A 26,995-nucleotide genomic window follows, 5' to 3' on the forward strand; every position below is an offset into this window, starting at 1 on the left:
GGTTTTATCACCTTTTTTACAAAATTAAAAAAAAAAGGCTTTTCATAAGGCACACTATATGAAATAAAAGGAAACATTCGGAGTAACTACAGGCTTTTCCTTGTTATTTCAAAGTAAGCCAAAAATGAGCTTAAAATTCAGACAACATTAAAATTCTAACAGCACTAAGATTTTATATACACTACATGCAGACAATTTTCTCTTAGATAGAAGAAACAAAAAATATGCTCACTCTAATAAAGTGGTATTTTAAATCTGTAGCTTCAAAAATGCATCTGAATGCTTGATTACTAAAACTCAACTGAATGAAAATGTAATGCAGAATTTGTAGTAATATTTAAAATTTCAAAAATTTTTTGATTTTGTTAAAAAAAATAATTCAAAAGTTTGTAAGACTTGAATATTTTCTATGAGCATAAAAGATTTCCCCAAAAGTTAGGAATCTTCTAATGTTTTCATGAAAGCTGGCAGCTATGCAGTTTAATTTTTTTTAACCTAGAGTTATTACGAAACATACAATGACTATTACCATACCTACGTACATGGATATCAGAATAGGATTTCTGTTTTTTCCATTCAGCCATTCTTTAGCCGTAAGTGATGGAATAGGTGCAGCAGTGTCAGGAACAAATTATCTTGAAATTGCTCAGACTAATTAAAAATAAGTTTTGAATATAATTTATAAGTAAATATATAAAACCAGTTACGATATATTTTTGATACTTAATGGATAAAATCAAGAAATACCATCAAGACAAGCGACAATTACTATAAGACATCATGACATGAATACACTGCCAGGCAAAAGGTAAAACAGTAACTAGAATCAAAAAAGGAATTCTTTGTTCTAAAGTAGGACTTAAGAGAATTTCCAAGGGTAGTTACGAAGTTAGTTGTAAATATGTTGATTACAATATCTTTTATTCTTTTGTGTTTATAATTTCCCACATGAATGAAAAAGGTAAAAATATCAAAGTTTTTTCATATGACAAAAAAGGAAATACTGTCAAACCTTATTAATGCAAATCACTTAGGGTGAAATATCGCTTTACATGAAATATATGTTTGGTCCCGAGAGTCAGCAATAAATTATTATTGCACTTTACATAATATTTAACATGAATATTTCTTGTTGATTATCGCTTTACATGAAAGGTCACAACACAGATAAGAAGCATGTGCATAATGTGCCAATTATTCATTTTGAGGAATGCGATTTCTATTATCCACGTTTGTTAGGAGTAGCAGATGGGTAAATAAATAAAATAGTTAAATAAAGTTATTGAAATTTTAAGCTTATTTTAATTTGTTTGGTACACAAGCGTAGTATATGATATGTATTAACAGCATGTAATAAATTGTGTTCATAATATATCGGAAAAGATGAAATCTGGTTAACATAAATAATTCTGATAGTCCCGCAAATTTCTTGTTAACGAGGTTCGGAAGGAAATTCAAAGTCAGAGGAGAAAAGTTTTTTCGTTACCAGTTCTTAAAATTATTAAATGTTTTCTTTTAAGAAACAAAAGCATCCTTAGTAGTTAATGTGATATTTTTCTAAAGGTATTTCAGCATTTCTACCGTCTAAGCACTACAGTCTGTTGTAGATCAACCCATCATTTTTTTCACCTGACATTAATCGAACACTATGAATCTCCATCTGTTTTAAATCTGGGCAACCTTTGTTTCTTTTCACTCTTTTCCTTACTATGCAGTTGGGGAAATTTGGTTTAGTAAAGAGATCAACCTTGTGCTAAACCCCCTAAGTTATCTTTGTACAGTATCTTCCCTCTGACCTGGGTTACTTTGCCTTAGCTACCCTAACATAACACCTCAGTAACCCCAAAAACATTTTGTAGTGAAATTAAGGCCAAGAAACATGCAAAATTTCATTGATTTTATAATATGCAATAAATAAGACATCATATGCATATTTTTTAGTTAAAATTTCTTTTGATTATTATTAAATAAAATAATAAAAATTAATAAATACTCACTAAGTATTATTAATTGAATAGTCTTATCTGTGGCTAAAATCGTAAACTAACAGTTGTTCTGTCATAGTGATAACCTAAGAAAAAGATTCAGAACATTTCTTATGTAAAGTATTTATATGCCAGACTATTTTTAAAAAGAAAAAATTAATTATTTTATTCATTTAAATACATTAAAAGTGAATTTTATCGCAAAAGAATTACAAAATATACTATTTTTAATTTTAAAACTTTGTTTAGATTCTGAAATTCAGAGATAATCTCAGAGTGATTTCCAGAACTTACAAAAACAAGTGTTTACAAACAACCTAGTTCTATAGATTGAAAGATTTGTATCTTATTACCATTAAATTTTTATAAAATAAAGTTTCAGGGATTGTTAGGCTACTTCATTTTAATTTAATAATTACAAAGATGATGAATATATACAGTGCACAAAAAAATAAATGGATCACCTTGAATAACTTTCGATTTAATGATCAGTTCTAGAACTAAACTTAATGGTTTGAGGGGGTGACATCAAATATTGCTAATTAATTAGTGCCAATGAAAGTTACGAAATCTGATACAAAAATAAACTTTCTCAGAATAAACTTTTCGAAAGGTTTGAAATTCGGGCACTTAAAATATAGGAGTAGCAGCAGTCTCGGAAATATGGCCTCAATAGTTTGGACCCTTTAATGTTAATTTTACTTTTACCGTATTTCACCACATCTCGAAAAATATTTAAGCAAATTGAAGAATTTTAATTATAATTATTAGCTTAGTTTAGCCAAATATAATTCCATACAACAAATATTTTAAGTAAAAACTTATTATTTTATTTAGTAGTAAAAATAATTGAATTGTACGGTATACAATTTTGACATTATTTTAAAAATTGTATTTTTGCCTGGAAAAATAAAAAAATTGAGCAAAATTGATGGAATAATTTCTAGAGAAATTAAATTTTAAAAATAAATCTTCTTCAAAATTTGATTTTTCAGAAACTATTCGAATGATTTTGCTAAAATTTTACATTTAGAAATTTACAACTGCATTCTTTAAAATGATCCAAAAACTTATATACCTTACAATTCAATAGTTTTTTTGACTATTACTATTAAATAAAAAAAAAATTATATATGCATACTAAAGTTATATTATACATGGAATCCTTAAAAAAAAATTTATAATTATAAGCAAAAACTTTTCAATTCGCTTAAAAAGTTCTCAGACTGAAGGTGAAATACATAAAAGGTAAAATTAACATTCAGGGGTTTAAACTTTGAACGGGTCTCTTGACCAGACTATTGGGACTATATTTTCCAGAATACCGCTAGATCCTATATTCTAGGAGTCAAATTCAAAACCATCAACAAAAAAAGTATGTTCATACAGAGAAAATACATTTATGTGTGTGACTTAAAACATCCTCTGCACTACTTAATCAGCATATTTGAGGTCACCCTCTTGAACCATTAAGATTGAGTCCTAAGAGGTGAAGATCCGATCATATTAAATCAAAAGCTATTCAGGGTTGTCCTTTTTATTCTGCGCACTATACATAAGGTAATTTAGTCAAAATCTATTATGTAAAAATTAACTAAAATGAGTCATAAAATAAGGAAGAACATAAAAAGTTTGCTACTTCAAAAAGAAAGAGTTTGCTTTTCTTCTCTACAAAAATTAATGATTAATATCTCATAAAATGTATAAATTAATTTAGTGTAAATAATTTAGTTCAATTCTGAATAGATAATTGTTGGCTGACCACCAAAAATTCAAGAAAGTATGTTTAAATTTTAATTAAAAAAAAATCCTATGAATACAATTTTTTTCTAAATTGGAATGAGAAAAAGCCTTTAGAATTTAATTTAAAATAGACAAATATATAACTTACTTCTGACTCTGCCTGGAGGTATGGATGCAGAAGAAGATGTTGACCTACAAGAGGAACTGGTAGAAGAAGGAGGGCTGGGATTCAAACGCTGATCCATTAGAAGAGAATCGGTGTAGCTCACCTGCCGAGAAACAAAATGTTTTCAAGCAATGAATGTCAGATGCATAAAAATACAATTTGAACAAAAATATAATCTTCAGAACAAGAATACTTTTAAATAAAAAGCATTTGTGGAGAATCACACTATCTTATATTCTTTGGGTTTTATTACTAGCCAGTCAAACATTTACACTGAAGAGCCAAAAAAACTGGTATACCTGCCTAATATCGTGTAGGGTACCCGCGAGTACGCAGAAGCGCCCCAACACGACGTGGCATGGATTCGATCAATGTGTGAAGTAGTGCTGGAGATAATTGACACCATGAATCCTGCAGGGCTGTCCATAAGTGGGAGTAAGAGGGGACGGGGATATCTTCTGAACATCACGTTGCAAGGCATCCCAAATATATTCAATAATGTTCATGTCTGGGGATTTTGGTGGCCAGCGGCACTCTTCTGAATTTAGACACTTCTGCTGGCCATCAAAATCCCCAGACATGAACTTTATTGAACATATTTGGGATGCCTTCCAACGTGATGTTCAGAAGATATCCCCACCCCCTCTTACTCCCACTGGTTTATGGACAGCCCTGCAGGATTCATGGTGTCAATTATCTCCAGCACTATTTCACACATTGATCGAATTCATGCCACGTTGTGTTGCGGCGCTTCTGCGTACTCGCTGGTACCATACACGATATTAGGCAGGTATACCAGTTTTTTTGGCTCTTCAGTGTATAACAGTAACATTTCCTGTGTCTTGCAAGACAAATTAATTATGAAATTTGACAGCCACCATATATCAGCCACCAAAGCTTCATCCAATGCTCGCCACAGGACATATACTGATAAAGAACTGTTATTCATAGACTTCAGAGATAAAATTTAACATGAAATTAATATTTAAATGCAATATAGTGTTTTTCTTTCCTTAAAAAGAGAATAACTTCATGAAACAAGAAAGAAATTGAAGTAGTTATCACGTTGTAAAATAAATAAAATACTACCATAGCAATTAAAAAATAATTCAATGTATTAGTAGTAAACTCCTTTCTTTCTTTTTTTTTTTACAAATAGATTTGTAAGCTAACAAATATCACTACTGATGTCATAATGTCATATTAAAAATATTTGAAAAATTGAATTGTCAAAATTAAATTCAAAACAATGGGCAATGCTTAACTAGTCACAAAATTCTATTTTGTTTGCTTATCCCGCTTGAACAGTTCATAATAGAAAGCTATAACACTGACCTTCTTAGTGATTTAAGTTATAAATATGCCAAATTTCCTTGCTGTTGGTACACAGACTTAGCATGTCTTTTGTTTAACATAGCCTTAGAAAAAGTTATAAGAGATGCTGGCAAAAATACTCCAGGGACTATATTTAATAAATCAGAGCAGATTTTAGCTTACACCGATGATGTAGACATCATCACAAGATCTTGGACTGCACTGATGAGAATGTGGAGAAAACAAAATATATGTATTGTGGTATAATGGTAAATACCCCTAAATTGTTTAAAATAGATTCTCTTAAATTTGAATCTGTAAAAAATTTTACTTATCTAGGATCAGAAATAAACTATCATAAAGACATTAATCCTGAAATCAGAAAAAGAATAATCGCAGTCAATTGCTGCTTCTATGGTTTAATATCATTGTTGAAATCTCACTTAATGAAAAGAAAGACGAAGATTTTACTTTACTTTATTAGGTATTAATCAGTTTTGACTTATGATTCAGAGACATGGACTTTAACAAAAAGGAAAGAAAAGTTATTAGCAACCTTCGAAAGGAAGGTCCTACGAACCATCTTTGGCGCTATCCTCAATAACAACAACTGGAGAAAAAGATATAATTTTGAAATATATAAGATCTTTAATAGTGATGATATCATTAAATCTATTAAACTAAGTAGAATGAGATGAGCCAAGCATGTAGTGAGAATGAGCCCAGAATGAACAGCATTAAGAGTCTTTAATGCAACCCCCTCCAATAAAAAGCCAAGAGGAAGGCCCAAAATGAGATGGAAAGACTATGTGGATGAAGATTTTACCATCCTAAAAGTAAAGAGCTGGAAATCAATTGCTGGGAGAAGGGCAGAATGGGAAAAATGAGTACTTACATCATATTTACTCCGTTAATCACAAAGCTAAGGAACTAGTAAAACTAGGAGTCTTTATTACTTAGAATTGGAAAAAAGTTTATAGAATCATTCTATCAAAATAAGTGAACATGAAAATATTTAGAGTAAAGCTGTTAATTGTTTCAAAAATTATAGAAAAACGTAGATATTTTAAGTTCAATGTGAGCTTTTGCAGCTATCTTGAATTTACTGAAGAGGTCAGAGTGGTACAAAACTTAAACTATGCTATCTTGACAGGGAGGTGTAGTTTCTGATGAATTTGTTCATGTCAATAGAACCAAAAGTTTAATACTTAATGTGATTTATTGAAGAAAAAACAATAAAAATTTAAACTAATAAATATTTAAGCATCTGATGCTGCTGTCTGGGCAAGTGAGGTAATGTTTTGTAAGTTTCCTTTATTCTAAATTGAACATGATCAAAAGAAAATAAAGAATTAAAAATTCTGTTTTTAAATCCGAACCAAGTTTTTGGTGCCAGAACAGAATTTGAAGACATTCAAATAGTCAATCATGAAATAATAATTTCTCTCAAAAGACAAGAGCTTTAAAAGCTCTTGTCTTTTAATTTGCACTTTTCAATGCATAGCTGTCAAGCGAAGTTATGTATTTTTTCATGTGCTTTTTTTTAAAATAATATCAAAAAAGGCAAGACCCAAAGCTAGATTTTAAAATTTAGAAGTAACAAGATAATAAGAGAGAGAAGAAATAAGTGTGTAAAAAAATACAATTTTACGCATTTGTGTGCTTAAAATTGCTATTAAATAGGTCCTCCATATTGTTTTGTTCTGAATATGATTAAAAAAAAAGCCAAGAATACAAAACTAAAAGCTTTCATATAAAAACTTTTAAATTACCATTTATTTAAAAAAAATTAATTAATATGCATCAGATATAAAAGCAAGTAAAGGTATTGAAGTTTGGAAGTTATAAGGGTTTTTATATGCAAATAGGTTTAACTAAACATATTTACTTTTTATGCACAAGTTTGGATTTAGCAATTTTTACTGTACTATGATCATTTTAAGAACTCAACGAACTTTTCCAGGGTGTGTAGTCAAGCATCTCAAAAATAAGTGAAAAAAGTACAAAATGTGAAATAATTTTTAAAGACCTTACATGATCCTGATAAAATAACTAGTTTCTAACAAAGAACTCAAAATAATTATCATCATTACTTTTCCTCATATCTCATAAGGATAGATCCCACAGCTTGTCAAGATAGGAACACAAATCCCCAACTTTCTTCCAGTTGGCTTTCTAAGTAATATAAACATGCATTACCTAGCTATTTTACAATACCTAGACACTTTAACAGATGCAGACATTTTAAAATAGCTGCAACTGTTTGGAAGTTAGATACTTTAACTTTACTGAGCACTATGTATATATACTGTATTAGTTTATTTCTTTATATAGAAGCTCCCCTGATTTTGATGTACTTTAATTTAGGACAAAATAAACATATGCCAAACATTTAAATGGTTTAATAATATCTGACTCTTACTAAATAAAAATTATCCATTTAAAATTATACATTCAGTTAGTATTTGAATACGGACTTATAAGTTTAGAAGTCTAACAAAAAGTTTTTATAATGAAAATTTAGGGTCAGTCAGTTTTCAAAAAAACTTTTCTTTTGAAGGTCGATACTTTTTGCAAAACAAGCTTATTTTACTAGTAAAATACATGATTATTATAATTTTATGCTGGAATATTTTCTTAATATTTCATTTAAAATCATATGAACGATTATCTTGACTTGAAAAATAATAGACTGCACTTGAGAAAAAAAACAGAATATGTCATACAATACAGACTTTATAGTAGGCTAAGGAAAAATTAAAGAAAAAATAAGAAATTTTTTTTGAACAGCAGACATATGCCTAACTACTTTTAAAAAAGACAAAGGTCAAACTAAAATACATATAATTTGGTCTACTGAAATATATAGAAAAATAATTTATTGATTTGTTAAACAATTAATTTGAATTTCTCTGTTTTATGATTGTTTCGAAATTGAAAGTTTTTCCTGATATTTCAGAATCAATAAAACTCAGAGTTAATGACTCATATCAACAGGTAAAATTCAAACATATATAGCTAACAATTCAGATTATTCTCATCAAGAATCATATAACAGTATCAGTAGAATAAATCAAAATAATCATTTTAATGGTAACCAAAAACAAATTGGAAAAAAAAAGCTGAAGGGTAAAGTTTAAAAAAAATCAATTCAGCATCTTCAATCTCATGTTTTTCTAAAACAAAACTATTTGAGACTATAAAACAAAAGCTTACTAGAAAGTGATTATGCAAATCAAGTTTATTATGGGGATTGATGGACTGAAAGAAAATATTAGTGAGGAAACTATGTTTTGTGCCTCTTATGGAAATCAAGGCATTTGAGTTTGGATAAGCAATTATACAACAGTATCGGAAAAAGTCCATGAAGCTAATATGATCGTATGGAATTGCATGAGAACAAATGAAGATGATTTTATTTTCCAACTATACTCACATCATACATTAAAATATTTTAAGATCTCACTTAACACAAAATTACAATGCCACAGTAGCAAGTTATTACCAATTTCCCAAATCTTACCCAAATTTTTGGATATTAAAGAAAAAACTATAAGAAGTTGCTCTAATAAAAAAAAGTTGAGCTAATGAAAAGCAATAGGACTACTAAGACTTGAAAGAAAATTGCCAAACACTTGCTTATTCCATGCAACATTGTTTATATGCAGTGATCAAAGCTAAAGGTGATGGTAAAAAATAAGACACTTTTTTTTCCACCTTTTATAAATGAATTGTAGTGTTTTTAATGAAATATTTTAATATTTTGGATCACATAAATTTTCATTCTTATGTTTTAGTTCTTTTAAAAATAACATTATATATATATATATATATATATATATATATATATATATATATATATATATATATATATATATATATATATATATATATATTAGTTGTGAACTCAGCTAAAAAGATAAAAAAAACTGGAAATTACATACACGATATTTATGCATTATTGGAATTAATTAAGATCAAGTACTGGTATAAATACAACAAAAAATTTTCTCCCAGGGGTATAATTATTTTATTATGAGGTATTTAACAAAAGGAACAATTAACATATCACAATTTTGACCATAATAAGTAATTAAAGTTAGTAGTGCAAATGAAGAAGCCACTTTTTAACTAAAACTTTTCTTCAAAAGCAAATTTTGTGATTTTAACTACTTGGTTTATGTTAATGTTAAACTAAATACTTTTTTGGTAGAGAAAAACCTATTACCTTTGCTCAAGAGTACGTAGAAAATCTGCTACAAAAATAATTTTATTTAAAAGCAGACAATATAAGTTAGTGATATAGAACAAGTAATTAAAGATCTAAAACATATTTACAAATAAATCCGTTTTCTGAGTTATTACTTAATTAACAGAAAAATCATTAAATTTCGCATAAGAATTTTGAAAAACTCAATAAATGCTTTTATGAAAAATTTATACTAAAAATAAACAATATTAAACAACGAGAAATAAGTTTTATTTCTTTGAGAATTCATAAGTTATATAATTAAAACTAAAGTATTTTATTTATGTAAATGTTAATATAACTGAAAAAATGCTTTTTATGAATTAATTTTTTTTAATACATTTGTTTTTTAATACATGATATACATTTTGTAAGTTGCATCATAAGAAAAGAAAGTTATTTTGATATTAGTAACTATATTAAATTTAACTAAATTTATTTGTAAATAGGATAACACATTAAAATTTCATTTCTTGCCAGAAGAGATTCAGAATATCAAAATTGTACAATGTTAAGAGAAATTTAGCAGAGTTTAAAATGAAGATCTTATTTTTCTCATTTTTTAGGTACCGACAGAAAAAAAAACTAATTAGTTTAAAAAAACTATATTTTCTCAAAACGTAAGTGTATTTTTGTTTTCATAATTTTCATTCGATGTTCGATCAATATATTTTGCTTTCCTTTTTTAAATCAAAAGAATTTAGAATATTTGCATAAATGTTTAAGTTGTAATTTTAACTACTTTAAGATCTAAATGTTGTAATTTCAATCAGGATCTTTTACTTAGTCTTATTTAAAAAAACTATAATATTATATATTTTAATATATAATAAAAGGATATTTGGTTCCTTAAAAAAAGAAAAAAAGTCTTACATAATACAAAAGTTAGTGATTTCAGATTAAGTTATTTGTCAATATTTTTTAACTATATAGTAAACTCCCGATTATTCTGGGCCACAAAGTGCGAATTAGCAAATTCATGCATAATCCACAAAGAAATTAAAAATGACACACATCATCAATTTTTTTAAAACATAAATGATCCATTTTTAAAGGTTCACTGGTTGTAGGCACAAAATATACGAAAATTTTCAGAAAATGCATATTTTCTATGCGATGTTATCTATTTTCTTTAAAACAGTAAATAACTTTTCAATAAAATATCATTTAAAATATTTTCTATGTTATTTTAATTAATTATTTATCTATTAGAAAAAAATTTATGATCTTTGTGTGTTTTTAAAGCATTTAAGTGAGGAAACAGTAATTACATTTTCTCATGCAAAAGCAATTCAAAACTGTAACTAAATTTTTGTTTAAAAAGTTTCTTCATTGCTAGTCATTGATTTGTAAACTTCAATCTATTATCAACATTAAGTTCATTATGAGATGAATTCCTAATTGACTATTGACTTAATTTAAACATTAATAGAAATTATGCCATTGAGTAAAACCTTTTTTTTAGTTGCTCGTTCATAGTTATGAAAAGTATTTTACTCCATCTTGGCAAATAATAGATACATAATAACATAGTTTATTTTTAAAATAATAGTACTTAAATTATAAATTATTTAAGACTGAGAAAGACTGTTTTAAAATATAATTTTGCTATTCTTTTTTTAAAAAATCCTGCTATTATATCTTTGTTAAATTTCCCTTCCTTAGAGTTATTAATTTTTAGATATGCAGAATTCTGAAAATCGCACAAAAATTAAAGAATTTCTCAAAAAATAAGAAGAAATAGTAGACAATAGAGAACATTTCAAACAATATTTTTCAAATGGTATCTAAAGTAAAAAAAGAAGAAAAAATTGAAAAAATTAGTCATTTATTTAAAAATAAAGAAAAAAAAATATGTTTCAGAATAAAGGGAAAAAAACAAGACATATTTAAGTAATTAAAAAAAGCATTTACTATCTCTTAGCTCTGTAGCTAAAATATGACGGGCTGCTACAAGCAATTCTCTGCGCAAGTGAGTCACTTCTTGAGGACATAGATACAACAATCCTATAATTCCTTTAGCAAACTCAGAGGAATGTTCAATCACAAAACAGAGAAATGTTCACAACATTTTACAAAAAAAAAAAAAAAAAAATCACAGTTGGGTTAAATTATTATTTTAATTTAAATTTAAATTAAATTTGCAATTAATTTAAGATGATATTACTCAGATAAACATAAATACAGTGCATGCTGCCTATTAAAATCACATTTGTTTTTAGAACACTTGATTTTAAAAAGCAACAAATTTTAAAAACCAAAATGTAGGAAAAAGTTAAACTAAATTAAATTGATTAAAAACTAAATTGATTACTACATTTATGTTTTATTTTTACCTACATTTGACACTAACATGAGCTACCTTTTTTAACTTATAGGAGGGTTTTAAAATATTATATTTGATAAGCAAAATTTCAAATTAAAGATTCACCATAGTTTGAAAGCATATAAGAGTTTCTAAAACATTAAATATCCTTTTCTTTTCTGTAAATAAAATTTTAAGAAATCAAGAGTTCTTCTGAAATTCATTGAAGTTAGATTCACCTTATTGAATGATTCAGGATCCATGACATTGAATGATAGGCATTTTACAATTTTTCTTAGCACATAAGCAGTTTTCTTTTGGATTCCTTTAGACTCCCTTTTTCTTAATTTTTTGCAACTTTTGCCCTTCAATTTCAACACAAAATACAATCAATACCAGTAACTTTGTTCATTGAGAACAGACAAAAATTTATTCTTCATACATATTCAAAACTTGAGAATATAGATAATTTTAATCATTCAAACAAAATAAAGCAAAGTTTTTCATTGTTTTAAACAAAAGCCTTACAAAATTTTGTCCTTACATAACAGTAATAATTTTATTAGAAGATGGTTTTTACATAGTTTGATATTAAAATGATTCCGTTCTTGCAGAATTAATAGCAAAAAGCAGCTAATTTTACAATTCAGTGATTTTATAATTGGAGGTTCCTGTATTAATGATACAGTTAAATCAGAGTAGTAAAACATAAAATGAAATGCTCAGAAATTTTTTTTATATTCACAACATAATAAAATTAATTTAATAATCAGAAAAAATCCCGCTAGTCAAAATAGTTCTAATAATCAAGTAACTAATAAACAAGTAAGCAAGGAAATACCGATGGAGGGATTAACCAAATATATCATCATATCAAGCCTTTCCTTTACCTGGCACTAAATATGAACATACTCCATTTTTATTTTCATTAGCTTGACTTTTCAATTTATTTTCTTTTTTAATGAATTCCAGATAATATATTTTGCAATATACTTTGCACATTATCTTTGTTTAATGACTAAAGAGCAAATAGTTCAGCATCAGAGCTATTTATTTTGTTAGCCAAAAATCTGATTCCTAATCAATTGTGCAGAATTTTTTTATCATATTCTATGTCTTATTATATAATATAATTACTAAAAAAAATTCTAACAGGCAATTGACATGTTAAATGCAAAATTTATTGAAAAATTGGACCAGGAAAATTTATTTTTCAACTAACATTATTAAGTACTCAATGTTAAGACAGCTCATTAATTTGCTTGAAAGTAATCCCCTTGTTGACAACAAATCATACATTCTTAAATCCTTAACATGTAGTAAAGCATTCTCACAACAGCCTGCTGTAGGTCAGGAGGGTCATACAAGTTAAAACCCTACAATTCCTAACCAATGGCATGATTTTGTCAATGTTAAGTACAAGTTGCTTTTACTTCTTGAATCTATACCCACCCTAGCACATTGATAGCTTGGCATATTTAACCTCTGAGTCAATTCTCAAATAATTTCTGTGAGTATTAAATTGTCTTTTAACATGTTGAGGTCCACATCAGCCATCAGTGACCGACACTGAACCTTTTGTTTTGGCCGTGTCAGTCACCGGTGAGGGACAATGTTAAATATGATATAAAACAAAAATTAACATTGTTTTAAGCAATTACAGAGAACTTATTCAAAATTTGCTTAAATTTTCTTTATTTAAAATTTGTTAATAGTAGTGTGCTCAACATTGTTATACCACATTAGAGTACTTCTGAGCAGCAAAGGGATTTCCTTAAAAATACAAGATAAAAAATTTCTTATTAAAAAAAATAAAGAATGATTCTTAATATATTAGTCATTAACCTACTCACTTGATATATTCTAACTAAGTAATCCAGAAAAGATAATGTTTTTATTTGTGCAGGCATAAAGTCAACATAAACTTCTCTGTTGAAAGATGGATTGCTCCTAAAATAAAACCAAACCAAACAAAAAATAAAATTTCTACAAACATTCTGCATTTTGTCTGCTTCTTTCCCAAAGAACAAATTAAATGTATAAAATTTAATGTTTAACTTTGTCCCACAGAGTCATTAAACATAAAATTCTTTCACAGAAAACAATTGAATAAGTAAAAAATAATACTGAAGAATTTTATTGTATAAAACCGCTTTGACTTGATCATTTGGTATAAAATAAGTAAAAAAGAAAGACATTAAGGTATATCCGGCATGCAAGTAGTAATTTAAAAAGTTTCTCTCTATACTTTCTGCAATATTTTGACTGTAAACATCATAAAAATAAGATGACAAGCGAGTCAAGGATAAAACAACAATCAAGATCAAAATCAATAAAATAGATTTTACAGCAAAAATCATGCAGGTTGACCATTTGTAATGTACCAATTTGATGGCCTAGTTTGAGAAGAGGTCAGTATATTAAGAGGTGAGACAAGAGTGGTGTTAATTATAGTCTTGGTATACCTAGTGGGCTGATTAACTTAGTAGGTTACATTGTACTCCATAGTAAAATATTTGCTTGAATTAAGAAAATTTATTTTTAATAAGTGTAACAAAGTAATAAAATATGTTATACACGATATCATCAATATTCCTTAGACTATTTTTTTAGTTGAATGTATGACATTGTTTTAAGATATTTAGAAAAAAACTTACTCACACTTTGCAATATTTTTGCTGCAAGCCTTTACAAAGAAAAAGAAAAGACATTCCAGCTTCAATCAAGGATAAGAATAAAAACTAAGACCAATAAAATAAATCTGATTTCATTTGGATACAACATTTGCTTTAATTAAAAAAGATAAACAAGCTTTTATTTTTAAAAAAGATTAAAAAATATCAAATTTTTTGTGATATTGACAAATATTTCCCAGACTAACTATTTCTTAATTAAATTATGAGAGCTGGTTGTAAAATATTTAAAAAAAATTATATTCTAAGTTTAAATGATTTGATCAAAACAGAATAAAAATTAGAAAATTATGTATCCACATTGAGATGCATTTTATCAAAGAGAATACTTTATCGTTATCTTATATAGAACAAGTTGTGAATTAATTGAAACTTTATTAGACGTATGAATTATTTATTAAACGTATGAGACGTAGAAAATTATTTTTTCATGACTGTTCATAAATTAATCAAAATTATATATTTTAGTGATATTTCATATATCTAAATTTAAATTAGTTTTTATTTAGATACAAGAAAATTATAAAAAAACAAATACTTTATAGCAAAAATGAGAATCAATGCCAGATAAATCAAAATCTATGTAAATATTGACAATGATCATTATCAACTGAAATCTGCTTCTAATTTCTGGAATTTAAAGCATCTGCAACATTTTTAATACTTCCAGAGATTTCTTAGTTATCTTATATGTATAAATTATCATCTAAGAGTAATTTGGCAAACAAAGAGACAATTATGAAAGCATTTATCACTTCATAAACTATTTCAACATTGAAGCATAGTCACTAATATTAAACTTTCTATAATCAAAAAATAAGTAAATAATATTAAAATTAAGTTACCTCTGTTGAGCTGTGGGTTGTAATGTAATAGTTGTCATTATCAATAGTATAAATGAACACTAATTTTATATAGCATCAAGACAACAATTATAGGTAGCTCTACCAGTGCCTTTAAGGACATAGTAGCCTTTGGGATTAAATTGACCTGTAAAAGAAATCAAATACATAAACAATATAAAAGAAAAATCCTAAAGTAACAATTCTTAATGCTAGAAAGTAAAGAAAAAGTAATTTTGTAATTTTTAGTTTAACATTTTTTTAAACACACATAAAACTGGAGAACCATGTTATTCATTTGGCTAACCTACCAGTTAAACTTTATTGATACAATAAATTGTTATGCCTCCATTATGTATTATAAGCAACAAAGTATGACATTTATAAAAGAATGGGTGAGTTCAGGGACAGGGAGCTTGCTCCAAGTCCCTTCGGTTTCTGAAAAGTAAACAATCATTTGACAGTTGACTTTTTGAGTGATCCAGTTCATATTTTTCATGTGACATCATTATTCTACATTTAATAATTCTTTCAACAATATTTTAAATAATTATATCAGGAAAAACAAACAACTAGAAAAAAAGTTAAAATTTAAAAAAATAATAAAATACAATTTATGATATTTGGAAACCTAAAGAGCGTACATACTGATTCTGGCTTGATCCTTCTGTTTAAAATGCATCAATCAAATTTTCATTTTCGAAGTTTCACATTAATTTTTATTTTTCTGAAAAGGATAAAATAAAAATAAAAAACTGTCTGAGTATCATTGAAAATACTTGCATAAAAAATTAAAGTTTATTTTCAAAATATTTTAATTCAATACAAAATTGTTTGTTAATAAAAAAAAATTTAATAACTCTAATCTTTAGCTCAAGATTAAAACAATAAAAAAAATTCTGTTTGTGAATTGTATTGCTAGAATACCTAAGAGCAAGTTCCAAAATCTCCAAGGCAGAGAACTAACCCAAAGTAAAAGGACACAGGTAATGCTGTAAGCTGTCTTTTCAATGACTTAGATAACAAGGTTGTTTTTCAATTTTTGTAAGTTATTCAAATTGAACATAATAAAAACTAAGTTTGAAAAGTAAATTTCCAAATTCCAAATTTAACTTCCTTTTTTTTTATAGCTTGAATATGTAATTAAAGATAGTTAAGTCAGCTGCATGTTTTTAAAAAAAATTATAAAACATTGTAAATGTAAAAAAAAAAAAAAGTTTTATGCAATCTGTAATCAAAAGAAATTGTATGTAAATCTTTATTTAATTTAATATTTATACTGTAGAAGATTAACAATGCAGCTTGACTTTCTAAACAATATTTTACTTTTCATGAAAATATACCTTAAGATTGATTTAGAAAAAGTTTACTCTTAAAAACTTTGCATTAAAAATGCAACAAAAAAGCTAAACAAATAGAGGTAATTCAAAACTGTGGGATAAGACATAGAACAAAGGATTAAAACTCTCAAATAAAAACTTTAATTTATTTTCTAATTATTCTAAAATAGTACAGTTACAAGTTAAAATCATAGGTAGCTCCATAAGCTCTTGTAATTAAGTTGTTAAATCCGTAAATTAAATTGATACAATTTAATCATAATTGAAAAGTACATTAGTAAAATCAAAATTGATATTTCCTTTTTCTTTTCACTTCCAGCCCCTGCTCTTATAATTTACTTATAATTACTGTTTTAAAGTTGGAATATATTCCCAACTAAATGTTGAATCTCATTCTGTACTGAAAGGGTTCTGTTTTAATTTAAATCAATTTTAACCCTACAAACTTTCTATAAACAAAAGAATTTAACTTGCATTTATTTCATTAACTAGAATATTTATTTATTTTTTTAATTAAATTTTACGAACGTTAAAAATTTTTTATGTTAAAATGGACTTTTGCCTTATGTAATATAATAATAAAAAAAAAAACTGGATTTTCCTATTTTTTTTATTTATTTCCATTTATGTCTTTTTAATAAATTAATTCTGATTCTGTTCTTTTCCTGGGTAATTAGTTTTTAATTTTAAACAATTAAGAGTATTCAATTTTATGCAAATATATTAGTATAAGGTTAACTTATAAAAAGAATTTAGTGCCTAGAATAATGATGTTTTTATAACAATTACTACCTATAATTGCTGTCAACATGTCTGTCTTAATTCTTGGTCACAGATTGAAGGACTAATTCAATACATAGAAGAGCAATATGATGTGACACTTTGCAATGTGTTTTTGTAACAATTACTACCTATAATTGCTGTCATTATGTCTGTCTAAATTCTTGGTCACAGATTGAAGGACTAATTCAATACATAGAAGAGAAATATGATGTGACACTTCTCCGTGTATCTTAAACTTTTAACACACCTACAATGTACTATTTAAAATATGAATGATAATATTTACACTATTTATACCTTATTAGCAAGAACGGCTTTATAAATGGTTAAAACAGTCAAAAACTGACGCATATCAAAACCTTGACAACCATGGAAAGAACTGATTTCACTTTTTTCTACATATGAGAGCAGTCAAATAGTAAGATCTCAAACAACTAATGACAGCTGTACCTAACACTTTATTGTAAAGGAAATTTGTACACGAAATACCTTAGAACGTCCGAATTTTTTGTACACGAAATACCTTAAATTTATTTAATCAGATGATAATAAAGAAGAATCTAAAGTAGGTTTACGAAGAGCTCGAAGAAAGGGAAAATAAATACTTATGTGGTATCATAATTAATAATCTTTAAAAAGAAGGTTTAACATTTCACGCCAATATATCCTATTACAACAACAAAAGCCTTAAAAAATTCTAAGATTATAAAAGGTATTAAAAGAGGGGCAATTAATTAAATAATATGCCAACAACCTGTAATGTTTCTAGAAACTCGCTAGAGGATATAGTAGACCCTAGACCAGTGTTTCCCAAAGTGTGGTACGCGTACCCCTAGGGGTACGGGAACATTTTAGAGGGGGTACGCGTTCCTATGCCAAATATCTTGCAACAAACGAAAATTAAAAAAAAATGTATTTCAAAACAAAGTTAGTCATGAAAATTTACGATTACGTATTTTTTAAAGGCTACTTTTAGCTGAGTTAACAGTTAATAATTAGTGGTGTCAACAGTCAGTTGTGCTTTTTAATTTTTGTGCAATTTTTTTGTAGTAAAAAATTCATTAATTTTCTTATTAGTGGTACACAGCGTTACGAAAAATTTAGAAGGGGTACAAAAAAATCATAAGTTTGGGAAACACTGCCCTAGACCATTAAAACTGTAATGCTTTGCTTATTTCTACCCATTTTGTGAATGAGTTAAATTTAATTTAATGTCGAAATCACGTGAGTTAGATTAAAGCGAATATTGTCTTCTACTACCATTTTGAATTGAACAACTTGGGTTTTGGTGGAGGGTCTCTAGTTTCAAAATATTGGTACCTTGGCCACCAGAATATAGGTATATTATTGTTTGCCAAGATTGGTACTATACAATAAAAAGTTCCCTGTTGGATTCCGTGGTAGCATGTTACATTTGAAAAAGAGCCTCAGAGCTCAAATAAATCTTGATAGGCTAAATTAAGCCTTACCTATTGAAACGCATTGCTATAAGCGAAAGCAAAGAGCACGCCGCACTTTACTATACTCAATACTATACAATAAATAAACACACAGTTCGTAATACCTTCATAATACATAAGCTATAATAACTGAACTGATCTGTTTTGTGTAATTATTATATATGTTAGCTTTGACGAGTTTGAAATGATAAAGTTTAATAGACTGCTATATAATATTCGCCCAAATCAATTAAGGACGTATGCTGGTTATGGACAAATACTTGCTGGCAGAAAGAATAAACGTCGCTCTATGCTTTCCAAGTTGATTGATAATGAAGATAAAAAAGTAGGTACTCATTTCTAAATCCTTTTATACAAGTTTCGAACTCTCGAGCTTTTCCCCCTTTTTATTTATTGTAATTATAGAATATTTATATGTACATCAAATTAGCTTTTACTTTTGTTAACTACAATATATATCTATTTTTAAACAAAATTTTTACAATTAATAATGTTTTATTTCTTAATTTTTAACAATGAGAGAAGCAAAGATGTATCATTACCTGTTCCAAATACCTTTGCCCATCAGCTGCAGGGACCATCTTGTGATGGAATGCAAGAAATTTTTATAAGCATTTTTCAATTATAGATACAAAAAATGTGGTTAATACTTCAAATAATTTTTTTTATCAGAGAAATATCTATAGCATTTGGTTAAATTATCCAGTTAATATTACACATAAATGGTATTTCTAAGGACATCGCACTGTTTTTCTATTTGCTAAACTTATAGTACTATTCTTTTCTAGTTTTAAAATACACTATTTCAGTTAGAAAAGAATTGTGGCCGAATCGCAGCGACATTGTCACAGAAACGTTACAGAGTTCTTGCAGAAAGAATTTTTCTTTAGAAAGTAAAAAATTTTGGTTCTCTTTCTTTAAAATTATACTTAAAAGAAGCCTTTTTTGCGCATCGGAGGGGAAAGAAATGTTTGTAATTTTTCGATTCTTATTTAAATAAAATGAAAAATAAAGAGCGTTGAAACAAAAAAAATTTTCTTCTGCAGAAATTTTTGAAAGATTTTTTTTTCCTTTCAGGGGGGAAGAATACTTGTGATTTTTTAATTTTGGTTTTCTTTTCTTTCACTGATTTTATGATTTTTAATTATTTTTTTATGTGATAATGATTTACGAAATGCCAAAAAAGAAATAATTAGTGTGTTATTTTTTTACAAAATGGGACAATATTGCCGAAATATTAGAATATTAAAAATATTACATATTCATTTTTAAAAAAATACATTAAGTTTTTGTCATGTATTTAGCCGTTCGAGGCTATGTTTACGAACTATCACGCCTACGCAATCGAATTGGGACTTTCCCTCTAAAAGTTTCAGTTTAGTTTTCCTCACCTGTTAGTGTTGCGTTAAGATGCATCTTCTGTATTCTAAATGTTGTAAATAATTAATAAATAGTGTTATTTAAGAGTGTTATTTCTTAAACCCCCACGCTATGGGACAGTACAATTTTATTATACCCTAATAGGTTTTTCTTTGTGAATACAACATTCCTGTTACTTTAAATGTCATTAATAACATATGCATTATTTATTATTAAAAGTATCTTGCTGAAAGATATTAGCGCTAGAGAGGTTTGTCGCAGAATGCCAAAAAATTCTGTTACAGGGAATAAAATAATGTTTACTCTGATCATAATTATTGCTTATCATAATTCTTTATAGTTGTATTCCATGATTAATTCTAATCCTGACAATTTGTAATTAAAATTATGATCTAAGTACTGGATTAATAATAATTTTTTTTAAGCTGGGCTATGTGCTTAATCTTTTTTTTTCTTCTCTTTATATTAATTGTTACTTAATTTTTTATGCATACTTTCAGCAAAAAATGGTATTTGAATTTTATGTAAAAGGTGAGATTAATAGATTAAATATTAATAAAATATAGTTTTCTGATTATATTTTTTGTTTCTCTTGTAACTCCTGTCATCTTTTATTTTTAAAGTTTTAATTTTTTCATTTACATAAATTTGTATTTTAATTTATGGGGAAAAATATGTAAAAATTTACCATATTTTTGTGTTCTTTTTTTAATATAATTCTTATTTTCACAAATTATGTCTACATTTTCACAAAGTAAGTACTTCTCATAAAAACCTAGACAGACCACTGATATTTTAGTTCTCCTACAAGGAAACACTTTATGGTATTTGGCGAAACAATTTACTGTCCAGGGAAAATTTGATAAAAATTCTCCTATTACTGCCAGAAAACTGATTTGTTTGAAAAGATGAATATATCTTAAATATCATTTTGATTGTTTTATTGTTAATGTATTATATTTTAAATAACAAGATGAAAAAACAGCTATATTTAATGGAAATATTTTTTTATAGATGCCACGTCTTACTACTTGCTGGTGATTTATCTCCCCACCTTAAAGACTCTGTAACTATGAACAGTCTACTTTTTCCAACTAATTCAACTTGGATGAAGGTTTATTTTAAATATTCTTTTTAATCACAATTTCTTATATGTTGTTTTATTTTATAACCGTCGTTGAACAGCCGACCACCCCTCCTTAGCCTTAAAATTTTGAACCCAAAAAACCTCCTGGATCAAGTATTGGAAGAAACTTTGCCATCGTGAAGGACTTTTTACGGAACTAACCCGCATTTGCGATACATGGTTCGGAAAAACCCGAAAACCTCCCACGCTTAGCCTGAGGGCAAGGGGATACCACGGAGTATATTTTACATCAGCACTATGGTTAGTGAGAGCCAGATACAGAATTTGTATTGATGAGCCATTGCTGGAATTCTAATCTGCTTCACCTCATTGGCAGGCGAACGCTCTGTTTCCGGAGTCACCCTGGCTCAATTTCTTATATGGTGATAAAAAAAAATTTCTACTTATAATTTTTTGAAGGTCAATACGAATTCCGCATCCGGCTTACACTGACCACAGTGCTGGCTTGAAATATCCTCAGTGGTAGACGGATCATGCGTTAAGAGTCCCCTTGCTATCAGGCTAACCGTGGGAGGTTTTAGTAGCTTTCTTCTCCATGTAACGCAAATGCAGGTTAGTTCCATCAAAATGTCCTCCACGGAGGCAAATGTTTCCCAATACTTTATCCAGGAGTTCACTTCTCTTCTGCATTGGGATCAAAATTACAAGGCTATGTAAATAAACATTAGTGGCAGGGTTTGTTGATTTAAATCAGTTTGATTTAAATCAAATGAATTTTTTAAAAAAATCATTGATTTAAATCAACAAATTGTTTTTATATATATTGATTATAAAAGTTAAAAAACAGTGCTTTAAATTATTGATACTTTTATTATTTTCTTTTCTTAGTTTCAAAATTTATTTTAAATAAATTGTTGCATTAATTAATCTTAGTTAACAAAATTACTTTCTTTCTTGGTGTGTGTTAAATTCCAACACATTGAAAATTTCATTTTTAAAAATCTTTTGATGCTTGAGATTGAAAGTACAGATTAAAGTAAACATTTAATACTGTCTTAAATATGGACTTGCATAGCTGTAGAAAGTAATTATTAAACATGAATTTTTTCAAAAAATAATGTAAATATTGTTAATTAAAATTTTACCCTTTAAAAGAAAAAATGTGGAATTTAAATCTACATTATATTTTATTGGTGGAAAATGTATATTTCTGAAGCTTTTTTAAACGCATATTAAAAAGAAAATACCTAATTTGCCAAAAATAGAAAGAAAAAAAAAGACCAATAAATTCAGATATTTTTTTCCTGATATAGTGTCATTCTTCCCTTTCAAACTCTTTCAAAGTCTATTTGAAGCAGTAGGGTTATTAACTGGTATTTTTTCTCATAATATGTTTACAGTATCTTTGACATCTGATTTTCTATAAAGAAATTTTGTGTAAAAAAAAATTCTATGAGTGCACAGATTTTTAAAAAAAATATATATTTTTAGCTTAACTTATCTATTTTGATATAGAATTTAAAGTGAATATTTTAATATAAAAATATGTAGATTAAATATTTATTTTTTGATGAATGACTACATTTATAAACACAATCGGTTACAGTTATTTTGTCATTTTAAAAATCAAGTGGAAAAAAAAGAAATTTTAAATTAAAATTATGGTTTGCTAATTGAAACTTTGTTTTAATAGTTAAAGTATAGGGGTCTGTCCAAGTGAAATTTACTACCCTTTACCGGTACCCGCACAAATTTAATTTTAGGAAAAACGGTAGAATAATTTCACAAAATGCTTTTTTCTAAAAATTTTATTTTTGTTTCTCGTAAGAAACGATACATCCAAATTTTTAATTTTCAAAAATTATGTCTAAATTTTCACAAAATAGTTATCTCTCAGAAAAACCTAGACAGACCCATAAAGTATTTGAATTTTCTATTTGAACTAGTCCTTAAATTTCAATCATGCATTTGTTTCAAAATGGTTGCTATGCATTCAAAGCTATGTATTATGATGAAAAATTATTTTAGTAAGTTGAAATATTGTTCTTAATATAGTTTTAATATTAATTTAATTTTGATTAAGCATTTATAAAGTTTTTTTAATCATAAATTAAAGTTCTTACAGTGTATTTGAATAAAAATCAAAAAAATCTGATTTAAATCAAAAAAATCCCATTTAAATCAAAATAATCTAGTTTTTTTGATTTTTTAAAAAAAAAATTTTAAAAATCACGAACCCTGATTAGTGGTACTGAACCCAAAATTTGGGTCAGCTGTTCAATGACGATTATAAAATAAAAAGTAGTAATATGCACTCTCAACCAACATCTTTACGGGAAAATATTTTCCAACGGGAAAATATTTTCCCGCATATGATTTTACTGCAATCAGCTGATAACTTCAGAATAAACCAAAAAGGAAAAATCAATTAAAGGCTCTATTTGCATAAATATGTCTAACTGTAAGTGTGTCATACATCCTTCATTTGATCATTTTTTGTCAAATTTATTTGTAATTATAAACTTTAAAATTATATATTTAATTGTTTTTAAGTATAGAAACAGTAGTTTATGTATTTCTTTTGCTGTAAGTAAAATTTAAAATATATAACCCACTTACTCACCAAAAAAAAGTACAGTGATCTTAATACACAGCTCTTTTGGCTTCTCACAAAACAGCAATGAATCCGTTCATCGAATTCTATGACTGATATAATTCTGGCGAGGGAGTACTGTAGTGCGTCTACCACTACAAAAATACAATTCCAATTCACTAGTATATAAGACAAATTAACTCGATTCTATGTTGGGGTATCTTATCATAGATGAAGGTTGACATGGTCGATAACTTCTTTCCCCACAGTCTTTTTAACTATCAATAAGATATTAATTCTCTATTGCTGTTCAATTTTATGAATTAACATAATAAAAAACATTTCAAATTCAAGCAGGAGTGATTATATTCCAGGTTTTTCATATTATCTATCCAGGTCTAAAATCTAAGAGCAGGGCATGTGATTTTTTCGCGGAATTCTGCGTATATCAAGACCATTGATTCACGGACTTCCGCAAATGAAATTTATAATCTGACGAAATTTTCACCGCAATCTAAAATGTCAAGTAAGACTTAAGCTGTACAATCTAATTGTAAATTTTGAAACCTTCGCGAAATCACGTTAACGAGACGTTTTCATATGCATAATTTTCCTGCAATTTTGTTTTTTTCGTTGGTCGGATTTTTATCGTTTTTAATACTTGAAACTGTACTGGATTCCACTAATACGGTGATTCATATTCACGCAATTTTAATATCAGACATCGATTTTCATATTTTTCTGTTTTAAAAGTTACTTACTGTTCATTGTATTTACGAGATTTAAAAATATATAACGCAATTCATATTCATGTTATTTAAATCCAATATCGCGATTCGTATTCACATGAGTTTATTATCCATTGTCTTAATTCATATTCAAGGGATCTAAAAATAATGCATCATGATTCGTATTGACGCGATTTTGAAACCCAATATCGCGATGTGTATTTTCGCATTCTTAAAGTCCAATATCGTGATTCTTATGTGATATTCTTTATTGGTAGGTAATTTAATTATAATTTTGTTCAAAAAATTATTTTAAATATGAATATTATATAAATTAATATCTTGTTATCGAGTTTTTGTACACAAAATTTTCGGGGTTTTTCATTTCGTCTCACAAACTCTTCTGTTAATTTAATGTCAGTCGTAAAAGGAAAGTATTACAGACCATTTATAGTTATTACTGTAATAAGGTTTTTGTATTTTGATGACAGTAAAAATCTCTGAAATTCTCTATATGTAAAATATTTAGTATATTTTGCGACAGTTATCATGAAATTTATATTATTTCGTGTACTGGATTTTTTTCTGTCCATGTATTTTGTTAAAGGTATCTGATGTATATGAAGTTATTGCATATTATGTATATTTCAGGAAAGGCTCTTCTTTCCGATTCTTTTCTTTTGCCCCAGTGGGAAGGCTTCATGACCCTTCTTTGCCTGAGAATTCATCTTTATCCTACACTCTGCACATTGATATGTCAAGTGTCATGAATGTCTTTTTGAGCCAGTTTTGTCTCTTACTAAGCTTGCGGAATGTTGTACGTCTAGTTCATTTCGTTTATTATTTTTTAAAAGTCTGAATAGGTATTAACAATTTTTTAAAAAACCTAATCTTAAGAAAGTTACCAATCTAAGGAAAGCAGACAGTTTCAAGAGAGGGTGTGCCAAAAAAATTTGAAATTGCCTAAAAAAAGTTGCATAAATCTGAAATGCATAGCTGCCAACTCAATTGGATTTTGCCAGTTTCTACTGGTATAGTAAAATTTTTCTGGTTTTTGTACATTTTAGAAAATTACCTGAAATTGGGTACGTTTTCTAAAAAAGTCCCTAATAAAATAGACTTTTTGCACACATTATTACTTGCTGCAATATTTAAATACATAATGAAGCGAGCCATTTATAAAAATCAGTTTAAAACTTTTTTTTTTTGTTTATAAAATTTTGAGTTTATTATTATTCAGAACCCCCTTTCTAAATTAATTTAAAAATCTTTTAACTTTCTTTGATTTAAATGGCTGTTGCTACTCCACATTTGGATTTTTACAAAACAAAATAAAAAAAAATTAACGTTCCTTTAAAAAAAATGAATGAGAAATTCAAATTCATGAAAGAAGTCAGAGAAATTAGAAATTTCATAGAAAAAAACCAAGGATTATTGAAATTCCATAGTCCAAAGGGGAACGTCTCCATAATCTCAAATTAAAATAATTTTAATTTTTCATCAAACGTCAAACAACTGGGGAAAAACTCTCCTATTTTCATTAATTCCTTCCTTCACAGTGAGTTAACAAGAATTGCGTATTTCGAGTCACATATAACTAATATTTAAGCTAGCCATTATGAATAATATATAATTTATCACTTTGATCACACTTTCACTTGCGAATGTACACTCGTAAATCAGTGATGGTATTTCAAAGGACTGAAACATATTTTCGATGTACTTAATTTCTTAGAGGAAATAAAAAAGCATTAAACACTTAAAGAAATCGCAAGTATTTAACAGTTTCACATTTCTTAAATTAAATATTCATTGTCGAGAAAGGCATAAAAAATTGAAAATCAAATGAACAAATTCAAAAAAAAAAAAAAAAGTTTTAGAATAACAAACTGACTCATGTAAATATGAATAAATATTTTTAAATAGTTCTTCATGTTTAATATTAGCCAATTTTTTTATTCTTAACCATTTTGTACTTAATAAATTCATTTCTCCAGCAAAGTTCAGTTCTTTAGAGTAGGGAAGTAACCCCGTGGCGACTCAGCAACAATGTCGCAGAATGATACCGAGTTCTTGCAGATCGATTTTTTTCTTTGGGAAGTAAAAAATTTTGGTTTTCTTTTCTGTGGAAATTTTCCAAAGATTTTATCTTTTCCTCAGAATTATATTCAAAAGATGCCTTTCTCGTGCATTGGAATAGATAAAAATACTTTTGATTATGCTCATAAAAGCTTATGCTCATTTGAGAATATTAAAAAAATAAAGAATAATAAAGTAAAAAATTTGGTTTTCTTTTCTGCAGAAATTTTCGTTCTATTTTAAGTGCA

General features: G+C 27.2%; 2 protein-coding genes across 18 annotated transcripts in view; one reads left to right on the forward strand and one right to left on the reverse strand.

The window, feature by feature from the left end:
- Positions 1–18,556, reverse strand: part of LOC147809929 (uncharacterized) — an 80,037-nt gene extending 61,481 nt beyond the window's left edge. For 5 of the 17 annotated variants that reach the window (XM_087164675.1, XM_087164674.1, XM_087164676.1 and 2 more), the window contains exons 1-8: positions 18,175–18,550; positions 15,946–16,024; positions 15,301–15,445; positions 13,616–13,712; positions 12,002–12,127; positions 3,877–3,997; positions 1,998–2,071; positions 535–651 (exon numbers count right to left, since the gene is read on the reverse strand). In XM_087164675.1, the coding sequence (XP_087020801.1) occupies positions 2,031–2,071; positions 3,877–3,997; positions 12,002–12,127; positions 13,616–13,712; positions 15,301–15,338 (423 nt within the window). In that variant the 5' untranslated portion in view covers positions 15,339–15,445; positions 15,946–16,024; positions 18,175–18,550 and the 3' untranslated portion in view covers positions 535–651; positions 1,998–2,030. Of the gene's footprint in view, positions 1–534; positions 652–1,997; positions 2,072–3,876; positions 3,998–12,001; positions 12,128–13,615; positions 13,713–15,300; positions 15,446–15,945; positions 16,025–17,429 lie in introns of all 17 variants that reach the window. The other 12 variants (XM_087164677.1, XM_087164673.1, XM_087164670.1 and 9 more) reach the window with 11 other exon arrangements.
- Positions 18,557–18,566: 10 nt separating this feature from the next.
- LOC147809931 (uncharacterized) overlaps positions 18,567–26,995 on the forward strand; it is a 44,171-nt gene continuing 35,742 nt past the window's right edge. The window contains exons 1-2 of the mRNA XM_087164687.1: positions 18,567–19,205; positions 21,275–21,374. Coding sequence (XP_087020813.1) covers positions 19,192–19,205; positions 21,275–21,374 — 114 coding nt within the window. The 5' untranslated portion in view covers positions 18,567–19,191. The remainder of the gene's footprint in view (positions 19,206–21,274; positions 21,375–26,995) is intronic.

The sequence above is a fragment of the Parasteatoda tepidariorum genome, chromosome 5, assembly GCF_982258835.1.
Source record: "Parasteatoda tepidariorum strain Cologne lab strain chromosome 5, Ptep-v5.0, whole genome shotgun sequence".
In the NCBI taxonomy this organism is placed as follows: Eukaryota; Metazoa; Arthropoda; class Arachnida; order Araneae; family Theridiidae; genus Parasteatoda; species Parasteatoda tepidariorum.